We start from the raw sequence: 18,160 nt of genomic DNA, 5'->3' as shown, positions 1-18,160 counted from the left end.
AATCTTCAATTTTTGAGTCATAACACAACATTCTCCACCTTGACTCTAAAATGATGATGATGCCACTTTAACCATCGACCACCATTCTCCTTAACCATGCCTTGAACTATTCCTCAAGACACAACACCAATCAAGTCCAAATCCCCGCTTGAACCTTGATCCACACACCGACCTCCACTTGCATCCAACCATCCTTGATAGTTCCACAAGCTTCCAAGTCTGATTCTTCACCTTGCATCCAACTACACTTTGTAGTTCCACAAGATTTCACCTTTACCTCTTCAAACCTCGGAATGCCTTCCGCCCTCTTGAAGTTCCTTCCATCCAACTACACTAGGATTTTTAGGTAGTTCCACAAGCCTACACCATAACCTCTTCGGCCCCCGGAGTGATCAAATCCGTCCTCCCAAAGATTCACTTGCCTCCAATTACCATTGGCCTTTTCCGGTAATTCCACAAGCCATGCCAAACATTCTTCAAACCCCGGAATGCCTTCCGTCCTCTTGAAGAATTCACATGCTCCCAACTAGAGCATAGCACCCAAGGCCTCCATAGTCGTACCATTCCCGGTGTCATCAACTCCACCTCAAGTTGAGCTTTCTCTACCTCAACTTCCAAATGCGTACTCACACTATGCTTCCACCTTGCCACTCCACCTCAAAGGTTGATCATGAGTATTATTCACACCGCCTCTCCAGGCTGAACTTACCCATTGAGAACACACACATCACCGCCATGATACTACCATCACGACCTCCTCTCTTCACACTTTTCCTTCTTCGATTGTGCTAGGATGACCGGCTTCGAAACCTCAACCTTCAATGCTTCCATACACTTCCATTGAACCATGCTTGCTTCCATCTCCAAGATGTAACCTTTGGTACCCATGGTGCACACTTGACAAACTTCTCCCCTTGCCCCACGGTGGGCGCCAATTGTTGTGAATTCCGGACTCAAATTTCACACCAATACAAACTATGATGTGTGGAGCAAGTATCAATGGCAACCAACAACCAAAATTAACCACAAGCAACAACAACAATATAAACCTAGTCTATAAACCAAGTGCACAGCAAAACCACAATCCAACCAAGGAATAAACAAGATAAAGAGAGTAAAGAAAAATAACAACACCAAGAAATGTTCACCCAGTTCGGTCCAACTTGACCTACTCTGGGGGAGAGATTGATCTCTCCAATCCACTATCAATGAGTTCTTACAAAGAGATACAAATGGGTTACAAGAAATTAGCTTCAACAAGCTCACAAAGAACAACCCTAATTTCTACCCATTTTCCCAATCTCACCAATGAACAAGACACTCATGAATTTTCACTCTCCCAAGGTGTTTACAATTGTTTCCCAACACTAGAATCTAACCCCCAAAAGAGAACCAACCCTTAGCCTTTGATTTCACTAAGGATCTTCTCTTTTGGTTTCACAAGACTCACCCATGTTGCTTACAAAAGACTCTTCACTCATGTGTTTCCCAACCCCATGAATCTTCCCCAAAAGGCACCAACCCTTTTCCCAAGAGCCCCCTCTTTTGGTTCTCCAAGATTCACATCTTGAAGCTTTGAACCTCACCCAAAGACCCTCAACCTTTAGTATCTAAAACCCTAAAAGTTCCCTCCTTTGGTTTCCATGAGATTCACCAAGCTTACCCAACAAAATGGGTCAAAGAATGCTTATAACGTGTTTCAGATCTGTCAAAATCGTGTCACGTTTGTCCAAATCGTGCCACGATTGATACGTACGACCCAAGGTACGACCAACCTTATCCTGAAAACGTGCCCAGCAAGCCGAAAATCGTGTCACGTTTTCCCAAAATCGTGTCACGTTTTCCCTCCAAGACAAACATGCATTCGACCCTCAGAAATCGTGACACGGTTGCCAAATCGTGTCACGTTTCTTCACTTTTCCAAATCTTCAATTTTTGAGTCATAACACAACAGTACTAGTACGTCAAATAGGTAGCTAATATGTAAATAGAGTACGACCATAGAGACATAGCAACCACAATTATGTTAGAGCTACAGGAATTTAATTACCGAGGCTTGAAAAATATGAATTGCTTGAGAAGACGAGGAGGAGATGAAGAAGAAAAAGAGGATCACAATTCTTCAAAATAAATGACAAAGGTATAACATATGTTATTAGGCATCCATCCATGTATAGAGACAAGTGAGAAGGTCCTGTTCTGACCCAAAATTTCAGGTCACTGTCTCATTTAAACACTAATGAAAATAGATTTACACACTTGAAAGATAACTCTAAAATTTCTGCTACATCATTTGAACCGTATGCATATTCCCAATTTTTTTTTTTAAAAACTAGTTACAAACCCGTGCTTCGCACGGGGGTTAGCTACTTTTTTGACAAAATATTATATCGGACGGATAGATTGCGAAATGACAGATAATTATAAACCATAACACAATATTTAGAGTACTCCTGCATCACGGGTTAGAAAATGAAATGTTCAAAACGGCTTATCACGAGTAACAAATGAAAACGTCAAGGACTTTTTTATGCCACTAACAACCTGTAAATATGCATGACATATATTAGAAACCAGCTGAACAAACTTATTTATCTCACTTAGCTTATTCAATATATGCAAGGAATTTCTAGAAAAAAGAAAACCTGTGATTAAAAGAATGAAAACCAGTTTGCATTCACTTGTCATAATAAAGCTCATCCTGATGTCATCATTGCATTCATTTTTCTCATTTTAAATTTTAATCCCTCATCTTTTTTTTTTCTTCTAAAGCGGGGAAGTTCAAACTCACCGTAAATATATAAAATTGAATAATTGAATGGTTGGAATTAGAAACATGACCCCGCATTTCTTTTCCAACATGATATAATCAAGTTAGAGAGTACCAGCAAAATAAAATAAGATAGTGCTTTATTGAGCAAACTCTATCTATATTTGGGTGGAGACATTAGATAACCTTTCTTAAAAAGATGTGGATCCTCTACTGGTGTTTTTCTATACCAATGTCTACAATGCCACTCCCACCTGTCCAATCCAGTAGTAGTAACATACGAACATAATTTTTTTGCCATTGTATACGTACACTATATAAAAGTACACTCAACACCATGTTAGTTTGATTAAAAGAGAGAAAAAAAAATTGGATTTGAATTAGATGAAGGTTTACAACCTAATCATCAACATTGCTAGTTGAGTCGAGCCTTACAAAAAATAATCTTACATCATCTTAAAACAAATGGTAGGGAATTGTCCATGAATACAAAGATAAAACTATTGGTAGTGACTTGTGTAATTAAGGGAACAATATTTTATGCGCTCATCCTTACTGCCCTTGCAAAAGAAAGAAAAACAGGCAATTGCAGTAAAAAAAACAGGCAGCAGAGGATCTCTTGCCCCTCTGCAATACTAACATCTATGAGCTTAAATTAGTATATGTGCTAAAATAAAAAAAATAAAAAATATGATTGTTATCTGGAAATAAGCTATATATACAGGGACCTGTTACATATTTTTGCTATGAATTGTTAAAATTTGAAATATTATCATCAAGAAGAAGCAACATGAGGCCTCATCTTAAACTTTCTAATAGTTTATAATTACCACATATGAAATAACTCAAATTCCATATCCTGTGAAAAATCTTCCTATATCAAGTGAGTAAGGATCCTGCATTAAAAAGAATAACAGAAGTGAGTAATGTAATAATTCTTTTGCATTTTGTAACATTCTATTTTTCTTAGGTAAATATTGTGTGGAAGATATAGACCTTGAAGTGTGTGAGATTAAGAGTTCAAAGCAAAAAAAAATTATAAGTTTAAAATCGTTGATAGCAGGATGACATTTGACTATCCAAAAAAATTGATGGCAGGATGAGGATCCCACAATGACTCTAGGTGTATGAAAATTAGCCTACCAGTAACTTCTACACAAATAAAACTTTGACGGTATAAACATCCAATTCTTGCACAAAACTAACATTTTTCGTTTTATCAGAAATTCGTAGTCATAGGGCACCTATGATTCAATGGCTGCTTCACTTGATATCCAACAGATGTTCCAACCAAATTTGATGGTAGTTTACCTTACCCGTGCCAACAAAAATCACCTGCAACAATATGGCAGTAGCAGAAATGGACCTTCCATTATGAAAGGAAGCTTTGTCATGTTGCAACCCTGTATAAATCAGACAACATATAACAACTCTGGAGAATCCTTTAAATAGTTTTAACTTCAACGCATTTAACATTAATGCTCTGATCAGATGAAGTCATGAATGCCGGGGTGGATGTAGTTTCAAAAGCTTGAGTATACTTTAGAAGACAAAGTACAAGTTATATTCGGTGATTCAAAAATCAAACAAATGAATTTTACAAACTTCATAGTTAATTACACAATGATGCCAATTTCAACCATTAATTTTCTAATCACCGATTATAACACTGTATTTTATAGCCTAAAGTACGCCCCCAGTTCATAGAAACTAAATTTGAAAAACAGGAGCTAAAAATGTGGTTAATGACAATTGTAATGAGAGCGGAAAGGGTAGATGGATCATTGATGTCATGTCAAGCCGTGCCATGAAAAGAAAGAAAGTATCTCAATGATATGTCAGAACTTGGGATAACAGCACCCTGCAGATTGTGGTGCACATTCGTAGCACTATTCACATCCTGAAATAGGTTATTGAACACCAATTATTAGCGTAAACATAAGTCAGAAAATAAAAGGCACAAATATGAACAAAGTTTACGGACTTCAAACTCAATGAGGCAAACTGTATGCCTCTCCTGCCTTATAATCTTCATTTGCTTAAAACCAGGCTGTCTGCATTACAAAGCCAAGTTCAACAGATTAATCCAATATATGAGACAGCATAGAAAATGCTACATAAACTGAACAAAAGAGCCTGTGTCAAAGGATAAGTTTTACATACACACTGAAAAGATAAAATAGTCAAATTATTGCCATATAAGCTATAAGCTGTTTTTATAAGCTATATTTGAGAGCTTAAAAAAATAAGCTAAGAACAACTTATAAACATGTCTTAAATTGTTTCGATAAGCACAAATAAGCCTAATGTTCTCTTTCTCAGTTATTGTTTTGTACAAAAATGAGTAGATAAGTTGCTTACAAATAGTCTCACAAATGTTAATGTCAGTAATCAACTCAAATATCCTTTAATGAACTTTGTCTCAATTATTCTTTTGTACATAATCAAATACTAATAATCATTTCTATACCTTATTCGTATCCAGAAGGGTAATATAGGCTTAAACTCTGCAAAATTTCATGTCATGCTTGATTTTTCATGAACTTTTTCCTTCCAACAAAATATTGCACAAAACAAAACAACTTAATTTTGCATTTCAGAAATTCAAGTGAATTTAAAGAAAAAGCAATGATACCCTCCGGATGAGCCATTTTCTGCATAGCAGTTGGAGCAATCATGACTGGCATGGAAATTTTGAAGCCAAGGACAGTAGTTGACATGTCTATCTTGCTCACATCGATAAGAATTGGTGGCCTAAACCTGTAATGTTTGTCAACCATATTTTTCAGCACATTAACATTTGTTCTTATTCTTAGAATCATAGGTTGACAAAACATCAAAGGAACATAATAAAGTAACATGATTTGGTAACTTATATGAAATCTTACAAAATTCTGGAAAAGACATTTCTGTTTTCTTGGAGAGACCATTGGTCCTCAGCACCAGATGCATAATAGTCAAACACCATCTTTGGCAATTTCTGCTTTGCTAAATCAATATATTGTAATAATGAGCCATAAGAGGTTGTTAAAGTTCAAATTCATTTGTAGTTTTTTACACAAAAAAGTCAGAACATCTATGTAAAACTTTTGTTCCTATTATTCAATTGAGCAGAAAAACTTACACAGTCCATTCTTTTTTTTTTTTTTGTATACCGAACCTATGCTAACATACCTATCAGCACTACAACTGAGGATCATGCAACCGCCAATGCTAATTATGATATAAGTCACTGCAGCCGAATGATTACCAGCGCTGCCAATAAGATCAAAATTTGGAGGAAAAGATATGGTTTGTAACTCTAAGCCAATATCAATAACAAAATATCAATAACAACAAATATCACATACATAACTATATATAGTTTGAAATAAAATGATGATTGACATTTCAGCTATTCACATGGTACCATCTCTAAAATCGCAGCATTTGTTTCACAATATATATCAAAGCATCTCACAACCATTTTCCTACCAAGTATAATTATACAGTTTCTCATATATAATACTTTCCTGTAGGCAATTCCAACAACACTACTCCATACCTATACACATCACTCTTGGTAGAAAGATGACCTGAAAATTGAAGGCAGTTAATTAACTAAGTTAATGATTTCTGCTGAGTTTGTAACATAAAATGCAAAAGTAAAGTTTGTTAAAACATGCCAATTAAATTCTGTTTTTTAGTAGCAGCAAAGCCATTTGCTAATAAAGTTAGTTAAAAAAGGTAATTAAGAACCTATTTGAATTGACTTATTTGAGCATATTTAAGAGCTTGTGAAAACAGTTTATGACATCTCTATAAGCTAGCCAGGATAGCTTATGTAAATAACTCAACTTATATGAAAACTATTTGACTTTATTTTATATAAAAACAGCTTATACATAAGCGCTTATGCTATAAATGCTTAAGTTGTTTATCCAAATGGAACCTTTATGGTAAAATGCCAATACCTGCCATGATATACTCAGGAGCAGCATAGCCTTTTGTTCCCATTATGCATGTTGTTGTCACATGTGTTTCTTCTCCTTCAGGACCATCTTCAGCTAATCCAAGGTTTGATAGTTTAGTTGTGTAATCCTGAATTTAGGGAAGAAAAAAAAATTACTTGATGTAGGCTAGCAGCAGATGCTACATTATCATTGATGAAATGAATGAACATACCGAGTCCAGTAATATATTTGGAGTTTTGAAATCCCTATATATTACAAGTTTATCTGCTTCATGAAGGAAAGCTAGTCCCTTAGCTGCACCTAATGCAATTTTCATTCTAGTTGACCATGGTAATGTAGCAGAGGATCCTGCTTGAATCACAACAAAGAAAATAAGAAATCAGACCTTAAAGCATGATTAATATATGTATATAATATAGTATTGGTAAAAATAAAGTAAATGCAACATACTTCTGAACAATTGATTCTCCAAGCCCCCTCTTGTCATGTACTCTTACACCAAAAGCCTCTGCTACTCCTCACAACAGTATCCAATTAGGCAACAATGAAGAACGCATTTTAGTAAAACCTCATTGAAGCAATCCTAAAAGTTCAGATACTATGAAGTTACCAAAGCAGCTGAGAAAATCAGATACTAAATTTTACTCTTCCAATTTATATTTCAATTATCAACTAAATGCACCACATGAGCATTTATAACTTCCAACAGTAGACTTTGAAGACTTGTACACCTAGTACAGCTCTCATAGTACCACCCAAAGTAGTTAGGATTGAATTTTTTGGTAGTTCCAACAGTGAAACAATAGGTATGCTGGGACAATTTGGAAAAAAGTCAAATAGTTGAAGAAATCTTAGTGAACGTACGTATATAAATAAATGTAAGATACATAAAACATAGCAAACCTTGTGAGATTTTTTAAGTCCTGAATCTTCTTAACTTGACTCATTAGAGAAGACATCATTTTGTGAACTCATTAGAGAAGACATCATTTTGTGAAACTTGAAAAGAACCATAAGCTTGAGTGAAATTTTGGCTTGCTGATTGTGAGTTGTTAATGACCTGAAATCTGAATTGAAAATAACAATTATATAAAATAGTAATTGAAATCTGAAATCTTTTATCTCAGTAAAGCTTTGACTTTACTAAGATGAGAACAATTTTTGATACGTTATTTTTAATGGATACAGTGCACATTGTATCTTGAGTACAAATTGCAATAAAAGAAGATCAGAAATATCAAACATAGGAATAAAATAAAATGTAATTTATTAAAGAACCTTGAGATCATATTACCTTTTCAAACAGCAGAACAGAGTCATACCAGTGGTTGGTGTTCCCTCATGGCTTCTTTTCCTTCTTGTTTGATTAGCCTGATCATAAGCAGCACCAGTCTTCTTTGTATTTCCATGATCAGACACAGACTCAGTAGTCTGTGCAGCAGCAGTACCAAATCTAGACATCAAATCCTTTTTCAAAACAATGAAAACACTTGGAGTCAATTTAATGGACTTAAGCAACAATAAGACACAATAAAATAACATTTAGGCTAATTACTAACCTGTGAAATCCCAAAACACTCTGCAACAGTTAAGCCTTTTGCCTTATCAACAGGTTCTGATAAGCAGATAACATCCTGAATAATGATATTCAAGACAAAATTCGATTGAAAGAAAAAACATAAATTCCAACCTAAATTAACAAAAATTGATTCAATAAAGCATTTTTAGAGACATGCATGACCTCAGATGAACAAAAAAGAGAGAATAATGATTGTACAAAAAAATAATTAAACCAAAATAACAACCCAGAAAATTAAACCAAAATCTCTCAATCCATCAAAAACAAACACAACATACAGACCAAACAAACACTGAATCAACCAAGGTACATAAATAAAAGAGGCAAAACAACAACAAAAACAACACAAAAACAGACATGCAAGCAGAAAAAGAAAGAAAAAAAACGCGATGATGATGATGATGAACAGAACAGGAACCGAACCTGAGAAATAGAGCAACCGGAGAGAAAGACGAGAAATACCGAAGAGAAAGCAATCGGCGCCGCCGTTTTTTGCGACGGAGGAGAATTCTCCTCCCTTTCCCGTTCCCGTCCTCCTTCTTCCTTCTTTCTCCCGTTCCCGTTTCTCTCTCCCTTTTCTTTTCTCTTTTTTTTTTTCTTTTCACATATATATATAGGGGAAGATAGTCATTTACCAATTTACCAAAATACCCCTCCAAGGGCAAAATCGTAAAACGTACGGACATCTATTTTTATATTTAGTTTAGTAGATGTAACGTAGCTTTAGTCCAAACACCAGCTTAAGGTGACAAAATTCCTTCTATCCATTTTGGAAACATGATACAATTCCTTTAAAATAAACAAAAATTATAAGCACTTGATTCTGGAATAATAGTAATTTTCAGTTGCAATAACGGTTGCAGCTACATGAAAAATCTCTGTATTGTAAAATGCCTTATATGTGGCGTATGCAGCTGTAATGACAACCATAATGCAGTTATTTACACCTTTCAAATATTTATATTATGACACAATTTACACCTTTCAAACCATAATACTCCGTTCATTTATGATATGAGGATACATGATGGTCAGGTTGATACAGAAAGAGAAAAGGAGGGAGTTGGCGTTGATGCAGAAACACAAATTGAAGCTTGACCAAGGGAGGTTCCAGGTAGAAACTAGAGACAAAAGGCAAATCTTTAGCCACACATATAATGTAACCATAACGAGTCTCACAACACATCTCATTTGCTTAGATTTGCATTGTCAAATAGTCTGGAGAGTTTGCAGAAACTCATAATTGAGATCGAGTTATTTGAGATTGGTGGAGTAGTGGCAGGAGGGACTAGAGATTCACGGACAATGTTTGCTTGACAGAGTGGCGGTTTAAGAGAAGCACCAGTAGAACCAAAATATTCAATAAGAGCCAAAGTTTGATTAAAAAGAGCAGAGCTGTATCGATGATAGGCTTCGGAGCAGTGGGAACAAAACTAGCAGGTTAAGTCCGGATTAAGTTATTGAGGAAATCGGTGCTGAAAACAGATGTTGAAAACATAAGGGACATGATGGATGATAGTATTTTCAACAAGGTTTATTTAAAAATTCTCTTTTTTCCGTAAATACTCTGTCATTTTCATTCACCTTGAAGAATCATATTGATGCTATGCTAGAACCAAGGTCTCATAGATCCTCCTAAATTGGAACTTACCTATAAGACATGGTAATGCGACACGTCATGGATCAAAATAAATATTATAAGAGGGCATAATAATACTATTACAAAATGCACGCTGTGGGAGATTAATTACTGACATGAAAAGGAAGGGAAACTGAAGAAATTTGAAGCAGACAGTCACCGTCATCTCTTATCATTTCAAGTGTTGAATTTTGTGTTTCAACATCATTGAAATCTTGATAGTGGTCCATCACTATTATTAATTTTCAGGATTCACCCAAAATTTATCTCTCAAAATAAATGACTAAGTGAGAAGGTCCTGTTCTCACCCAAAATTTCAGGCCTCTGTCTCATTTGAACACTAATGTAAATAAGCTACAGGTTACTATAGTTTTGTACAATGTCTAACTTCAACTATAGAGATATCATTCAAAGTATGTGTAAAGAGATTTAAAATCCAATGTTAGAAAATGAATCTTAAAATATTATCGATGAATTGTGACCTCTCACTACAATTGGTGTCCATAACCACATACATGTTTGACCACAATCAAAGTTACACACTTGGAAGATAACTCAAAAATTCATGATATATCATTTGCACCATATGCATATTCCCAATTTTTTTTTGAAAAATGTAATGTTGCTTTAGTCCCACTACAAGAAAATATCAGTATTACTACCAAATTATTGCTACGGTCATATGTTCAAGTAAATTAGTGGTTGATTGGATGTGCTTTTACGACTAATAGTAGTTGTTCGTTCCTTTTTACAGCTTTAGTTTTTTATTTTATTTTTAATTAATTCAAAAGATATTCTTTAAAAATTTTATTCAGAATAAAAAACATTTTATATTTTATAAAACAAAAAAAGTAAACATTTTCATTTATTATTTTCTCTCTTTCTCTCTCTTCCCGTTGTAATCTCTCTCCGTACAGTTCCACCGTTACGGTTATCGGCACCACGGTTGTGGATCACCGCACCACCGATGAGGCTCATCTCACCACCAATAAGGCTGATCGCACCACCGTCGCGGCTCGTGGACCATCGGTTTTTCAGATCTAGACCTCGCTACCTTGCTACCTCAGTCACGAAGATTCATATTCTCGCTCCATAGTTTTTCACGTTCTCATTCACAAAGATTCACATTCTCGCTCCATAGCTTTTCTGGTATCGATCTGAAACCATTTTGTGTTTGTAGTGTATTTGTCATACTTTTGATTCACATTTGGACTAATTTCCCCAATCCTGAACCTTAATTTTCAAATTAGCATTTCTAATTTGATGCATTCATATGATTCAACATTTTTTGTGTACGTTTTATTTGGTATAGGTTTGGGATACTGTTAGTATTACTGTATTTTGGTTTTGGTTGTTGATCAGAGAAGCATACAACAGAGATGGTGCAGAGGCAATAGTCTGTAGGACTACTAAGGTAAGCTTGCAATCCATAATAGGAACTTGAGCTTTAATTTTCAAGCAGTTTTTTCCAATTGTACTTTAATTGTGATTCCAATCGTGTAATCAATCACTTGTTAGCATTTAAAATAACTTGTAACATGACTTGGTATTAAAGCTTTCACATTAACTTGTTTTGATTATGTGAACCATACTGAATTTTTGTCTTTCTTGATTCTATTGGTAATCTAAGAATGTTAAATAAATTTTGAATTTTGATGATGTTTTGGAAAATGAGATTTTGTTCGATTAGCAACCTTAGGACTAGTGAGAAGTTTAAATCTGACAATGATTAATGTGTTTGCAACGCCGAAATAATTTGTTATTTTAATTGGGTCAGAGTTAATAGACTATGTTCAATGGGGTTAGAGTAGAGTAATGAGGCTTAATTTCATGCGTTTGTGTAGCCTCTATACATTAAGTTTCTGCACCAGTTCATATTTTCTTCCTTTGGACGTGGTTATTCAGATCTTCTCTTTTTGCAAAAAATAAAAAAAATGAAGTTATCATCTTCTAAGGGTTAATTTGGTTAGTTAATACATGATCTTTGTTCATGGGGATACATGATCTTCCTATTGAATTTACTCTATAAGCCACATTTCCAATACATGCATATTTATGAAATAGTAGTTATGATCTGTTTCATAATCAGATGAACTTCGTAGATCATGGTTATTGTTATTGCATTCTATTTTACAATTATTCTGCGGTGATGATCCCTTCATGATCCAACATAATTAACACTATATGGCAATAAGGTGATGGGTTTGAATGGAAATCCTGTTTCAACATATAGTGTCTTTTCTTCATTTATTTTGCTTAAGTAAAATAATAACATCATTCTAGCTTCTTCTTACTTAGTGCATCATCATGTAACATTAAAACATGGTGTGCATGTTATTTCACGTAGTTTGGACTTAAATATCTGGTTTTACTTGTTCTTTCCATCACCAATGAGTCACTGATAGCCTGACATGCTATCACATTTATGTATTTTCACTTAAAAGTTTTTGTTTGTTAGCTCTGTAGTTTACTGTGGCTCAAGTGGTTTAAGGATGTAAGCACACTTTAGGTGGATACCGACGGTCCTTCGGTAGCTGCTGTCTATAGTCATTGTCGTCTCATCTCGTGCTAGAAGTTGTGGGACAGAATCAGTCAGTCATTAGTCTGTTATGAAACATTGTTCTTTGCATGAACTAAGAATCAACTGGGTTTTTGAGGGGCTAAATCACTCTCTGCTCCTCGAGTCCCCGTTAAGCTGTATTAGGTTATATATGTTTATGATTGTCAGAGATGGTATAATATTACTTTATGTAAGATATAAAGTGCGACTGTGAGGGCTAGCCGGAGTGGGCTGGAGGGAGCAAGAGTGGGTGCAGTGCAATTCTTTTTTCTTTTTTCCCTTCCCCTTTTTATGTGTAAATAAAGTTTTATACTCTCAAATCTCTAGAGTTTATGACACAGTTTACATTCATTTATGCCATCTTCTCTATCACTTCTGTTCATTATCAGTTTTCGTTGCAATATTTTGATCAGCAACCACTTCAGCTTTAACTCAACAAGGGATTAATATTTGGTAGATTTCTTGCATCTAATCTCTGGTTAAGGGCAGCTAAATTATTGATTGTTGATTAAATAGTTCTTCTTTATTAGTGTAAATATTAACAAATGTTTCTTCTATCTTGCGTGCTGTCACTTTTAACAAGTGCTTCATTCTGTTTTGAAATATGGTTTTGTTCAGATCCTTAAATTTTATAGGCGATGAAGTGCAGAAAATGCATAATCAAATTGAACAGTTGCAAGCTGATCCTTTTATTTTATAGGCGATGCAAGTGGACCATTTGAGGAGATTCAGGTACATCATTATTTTACGGAGTAATTTCTGCAATTTGTGATGCTGCTTCATATTTCGAGGCATTAGGAAGCTTTGTGAACTAAGTCCTCCACTTCAATTTTCTCTATAACTATGATCTGAATGATTTATATTATTAGAATTCGTTCGCTAGTTAACCTTTTTCATCTGTCCATTAACTTACAGGTGTCACTGCCATCCTTTTCACTTGGGTTGCCAGCGTACTATGTCCTTGCTTTGTCTGAATCATCTTCTAACTTGTATCACTTTGATGGCATCAGGTCAGTGGCTGAGACCCCATGTACCACTCTCTCTCTTCGTCCAAATACACAAACAACTGAACACAATGTTTTGTTTGGTGTTCTTTATTTTCATTGACAAATCATATTTTGCTTAGCTTGGATCCACCTTCTCTATATATAGATATGGAAACCAAGTTTACACTAATGAGCTAGACTCTTTATAAACATTCCTGATCCAAATGGTTAGGTTATGAGGTACACACCTTCCAATCCTTCTCATTTTCAAATTTGGCTCAGATTAATATATGTTGCTTAAAGAAATTTATAATGTTTCAAGATTTTATCCATACATGATATACGTCCACTCTTGTCCTTTTGCATTATTGCATGTTTAGAGTTGTAGTGAACTGAACTTCAACTACATTGAAATTAAACTTGATTCATGCACGAGTTACTAAAGTATTGTTGAACTAGCAGTGATGTCAAAGTATTAAGATTCATGCACGAGTTACTAAAGTATTGTTGAACTTGATATTTTCTTGCTACTTTTCTATGATCAATTACTTGTGGTTGAATTTTTCATATATGCAAATATTGTTTTCTAAAATTATAACATGTATCATCATCTATGTTATCTGAAGTTTCATTTATATATCCATTGAGTTCAATACTTTCACCTGATGACCTTATTGTTTTGACTTTGATATTTATTGAGTTTCTATAGCATCCAAAGTTGAAATTGTGTGTTTATAGTTGTTTGTGGAAGTTGTTTTGCACATGATAAGCTTTGAATTCTTGAGTTTATTATATTGCTTGGGCTGAGTCTTTACATTCCTGCGTTTGTAAGATTAAAAAAAATATTTCTGAGTTTATTATATTACTTGGGCCAATACTTGTTGAAATTTTATTACTGAAGACTAACTTAAGTAGTAATTTGATATATCGTTATTGTTTTAGTTTCCACAAGATCAAGGCGGAGCTGAGTGTAAGTCTATGTTCGTAGATGCCGAGTGAAAATTTAGGCCTCAACGACTCGTACATATAGGTATATTGAATGTTAGATAGCTTTGCTGCCTTGTGTCTGAAATGTGCGCTCACTACTTATATTTCTTAATGCTACAGGCCTCAACGACTCGTACATATAGGTATATTGACTCGTACATATAGGCCTCAATGACAATGTCTTCTCGAGGTTACTATGTATTAGAGCATTGATAATAGTTTTTATTATCAACTCATTTGGGCCATGTTCTTTAGCAATGTTTTTAAATCCTGTCATTACCGTTCCTTTGACATGATCATTTCCTATGATGTAGAGGCTTTTTACCCACACGATGAACTTACCTCCAAGGTACACATATAATTGAATCCTTTATCTTGTCTCAGTTTCATATAAGCCGCCCTCTTCTGATATATAATAAGCTAACAAATAAGAAGCTTCGTTAAAAGTGGTTGAGAAGATTTTTCTTTCTTTTAGTTCAGATATCTTATGCTTTTAATTTCTTGTACTTATCATCATTGGGGACAAAGCTGGTAACAGAATGTTGATCTCTTCTTTCTTTAGCTTCTTGCTGAGTGTATATCTTCAGATGGTACCAAGGATAGTAGTTTGAATGAGCCAAATTCATCTACAGAATGCCAAGAAGCTTTGATAAACAATACTTTTTTCATGTATAAGCTTAATTTTTGTTATAATAGGTAGAATCTCATGTATAAGCTCCACTCTTGAATGAGCCAATTCATTAAATAATACTATGTGCTCAACTCACATGTATAAGCTCAATCCATTAATTGATTGGTAGTGATTTAAATGTTTTTTTTTAAAAGGTTAAAAGGTCCTAATTGCTAGGATCCATAAAAGAAAATTTTGTTAAATTTCTGCTGTAGATTTGCTATGGAATTGCTACGCCAAGTCTTAGTTATGTTACTGTAGATTTGTTGCGAAATTGCTATGATATAAGTCATGGTTATTTGCTGCGGAAAATTAATTTTGAATGCTTTTCTGCTGCGGATTAACTAAGTTTTTGCTAGGATTTATGTTTTACTAGTTACGGATTTACTAAGAAATAATTCCCTAGCAAATTTGTCTCTCAATCCATGCTACGGCCGAATCAATAGGTATTCCCTAGCATATCTCTAGCTAAACTCGTTTGCTAGGAATTAGCTGCGAATTAGCTCCAGAAATGAGCGTAGCAAATCACATATTTTCTTGTAGTGTCCAAACACCATCTTAAGGTGAAAAATTTCCTTCTATCCATTTGGAAAACATGATACAATTCCTTTAAATAAACAAAAATTATAAGCACTTGACTCTGGAATAACAGTAATTTTCAGTTGCAATCACGGTTGCAGCTACATGATAAATCTCTCTATTGTAAAATGCTGTATATGTGGCGTATGCAGGTGTAATTTGAACCATATATAATGCAGTTATTTATACCTTTCAAATATTTATATTACGACACAATTGCAAATTGTAATTTAGAATCATAAAACTATCGGAAAATGCACAATCTAGAGAAAACTATATCACGAGTGCATCATAAAACTATGTGGTATCGCAACTTGTTTTCTCTTTACTAGCATGTCCTTCAAATTTTTTTTTCTTTCAATTATTTATCTCTCATTTGCTTCTTTCACAACCGCTTTACCTCCCATGTCATCTATCACAGCGGACAAAAATGTCATCTATCATTGCCTAGGGTTGTGTGTTTTCACATTTCATACCTCTAGTTTGACATTTTTGAAAGCATTATTTAACTACAAATGTGTCTACCGGTTTAACTACAAATGTGTCTACCGGTGAAAAGAAATTTGAACCCAATATAAGAATTGAATCCTTGAGTCGTACATAGATATCTCAGCATCCACCATTCAAAGAGTAACATCAAAAGGTTCAACAATCAATTTTCTCAATTCTAATGATGATGGAAATCAAAATATTGGATCCAAAGTTTTCATGACCTGTGATATTTTTTGTCAGACACATACTAAGGAAACGATAACAAGAGGTTGCGTGATAGATACATACTAGGCACTAGCAGTTCTATTTTTCTAAATATATGTAGGTATGAAATAAAAAATAGAAAAACAGAGAGTTTGTGAAATTAGTGAGGAAGCGTATTCGTGACATATAGCACCTCTCTCAAATTATTTTATAGCCAAGAAATATATAGCCCTCTTAATATAGCCCTCTTACAAGAAATATATAGCCCTCTTACAAGAAACAAATTTTATGGCAAAATTTCTGTGAGGAAACAAATCAATACAAGAAATATATAGCCAATCAATACAAGAGCTATTATGGATAATATGGCGGTAAATTTTTGGCGATAGTCCTGTATGTTATGCATCACAATGTTGATGTTGTCCTCTGTGTGATCAACATAATTGCTCAGCTTGAACATGACAACCGACAAAAAAAAAAAGTCAGTAACAGAAGTCAATTCTTTAATAAAGTACATAATGTTAATTAAGCAATCATAGATGATAATAACTATATTAGATAGAACATCAATAACATTTGTATAACCTTCCTTTGCTCCTCAATTTTGTGTGTGGTTATTAAGTCTTGATTACACTACTCACCTCGATTAAAAAACACAAAATTGTAACTATTTGTAGATGCTAATAGCACAGTGAAAAGGCAAATAGAAAGGTACCTTGGAGAGTTTGTTGTGAGTACTGAGAATCTGAAAGTAGTATGCTTCGAAGATCATCTCCAGCTCCTCAACGTCAAACTTGTCGTTGAAAGTGGAGTACCTAGCCATATCTGATTCATCATAAAGAAAAGCTTCCAAACCATCTTCAACTCTTTCAACACGATCGGTTATGTCAACTAGCCGGCTCTTAAGTTTATAAAGACCTTCCAAATTGTTCAGTATTTCAGTACTAGTCTTCGATTTCAATTCATCTACAGAAGGAGTAGGTGCCTCTTGTTCTAGCATATTTGCTTCGTTCACCAACACGCTGCAAGTCGCTTCAAGACATGCCTCAAGCACTGTGAATTCAAACGGAGTGGTTGTTGCGTCACGCTTACGTACCTTTGCTTGAAGTTCCTGAACAAAAGAAGGGTCTCTGAGGAAAACTTCGTCGGCGGTGATTATGGCTTGGATGTGTTCCACGTTGACGATGATGGCACTCGCTCGCCCGAGAACAGTGGAATAAGTATAAGAGTAGGAAAAGAGAGGGTCTAGGATTCCTCTAAGGTCACGTAAGGTGAGGCCAGTACGCCTCATGATGTCAAGCTCTCTAGCCTCAAACATATGTGCATCTCCGGTACTGTCGACCGACACCCATGGCTGAACTTCATCTCCGGTGGGTCGCTTGTGTGAGTTTGGTTGGGTAGTCATATTCTAAGCGTCGGTTTTATTAAAACAGGCAGAACTAATGTTTGGTTGTGTTGAGGAAGCGTGTGGAGAGGAAGTGTGTGGAAGTGAGAATATAAAGGCGAGACACTGAGAAACAAAACCAATTTTTTTTTTCCGTCAAGAGTTTTATGTTATGTGTAACAACTTAGCTCTTTATTTATAGAGAAATTTCACAACTAACATATGAGAATCTTTGGGATTAAGTAATTCATACATTAGATGTAGTACACAAATATCTCAAATTGAGTACAAAAAAATATCATATTGAGTACAAAAAAAAATATTGTTTGTTATCAAAATATATTTCCGATCACGTAA

General features: G+C 34.7%; 2 protein-coding genes and 1 long non-coding RNA gene across 15 annotated transcripts; 1 reads left to right on the top strand and 2 right to left on the bottom strand.

Annotated features, from left to right (window-relative positions):
- Positions 1–3,443: 3,443 nt before the first annotated feature.
- Positions 3,444–9,009, bottom strand: LOC146955427 (putative serine/threonine-protein kinase PBL12). Of its 13 annotated transcripts, XM_085721482.1 has the most exons (16): positions 8,726–9,009; positions 8,283–8,357; positions 8,018–8,190; positions 7,627–7,790; positions 7,174–7,534; positions 6,935–7,071; positions 6,724–6,850; positions 6,315–6,345; positions 5,945–6,025; positions 5,659–5,750; positions 5,406–5,530; positions 5,241–5,320; positions 4,755–4,824; positions 4,631–4,670; positions 3,977–4,173; positions 3,444–3,666 (listed from the first exon to the last, which is right to left on the bottom strand). In XM_085721482.1, the coding sequence occupies exons 5-11, from the start codon at positions 7,208–7,210 to the stop codon at positions 5,502–5,504; spliced, it is 534 nt and encodes a 177-aa protein (XP_085577608.1). In that variant the 5' UTR covers positions 7,211–7,534; positions 7,627–7,790; positions 8,018–8,190; positions 8,283–8,357; positions 8,726–9,009; the 3' UTR covers positions 3,444–3,666; positions 3,977–4,173; positions 4,631–4,670; positions 4,755–4,824; positions 5,241–5,320; positions 5,406–5,501. The 13 variants fall into 13 exon arrangements, with proteins under 13 accessions (XP_085577608.1, XP_085577621.1, XP_085577598.1 ...); XM_085721495.1 differs by having other exon boundaries at positions 3,977–4,670; positions 5,659–5,758; XM_085721472.1 differs by having other exon boundaries at positions 3,977–4,670.
- Positions 9,010–10,814: 1,805 nt separating this feature from the next.
- Positions 10,815–13,937, top strand: LOC146955426 (uncharacterized). Its single transcript, XR_015010337.1, has 5 exons — positions 10,815–11,090; positions 11,254–11,355; positions 13,120–13,233; positions 13,417–13,511; positions 13,654–13,937. It is a non-coding gene; the product is annotated as an uncharacterized LOC146955426 (long non-coding RNA).
- Positions 13,938–17,086: 3,149 nt separating this feature from the next.
- On the bottom strand, positions 17,087–17,824 carry LOC146955425 (magnesium transporter MRS2-I-like). The gene has a single exon (XM_085748466.1). The coding sequence runs from the start codon at positions 17,822–17,824 to the stop codon at positions 17,087–17,089; it is 738 nt and encodes a 245-aa protein (XP_085604592.1).
- Between the last annotated feature and the right edge of the window lie 336 nt (positions 17,825–18,160).

The sequence above is a fragment of the Medicago sativa genome, chromosome 1 (assembly GCF_051527215.1).
Source record: "Medicago sativa cultivar Bolivia chromosome 1, Bolivia_mono, whole genome shotgun sequence".
NCBI classification, from domain to species: domain Eukaryota; kingdom Viridiplantae; phylum Streptophyta; class Magnoliopsida; order Fabales; family Fabaceae; genus Medicago; species Medicago sativa.
The sequence above is the reverse complement of the archived record's forward strand: the minus strand, read 5'-3'. Positions and strand labels throughout refer to the sequence as shown.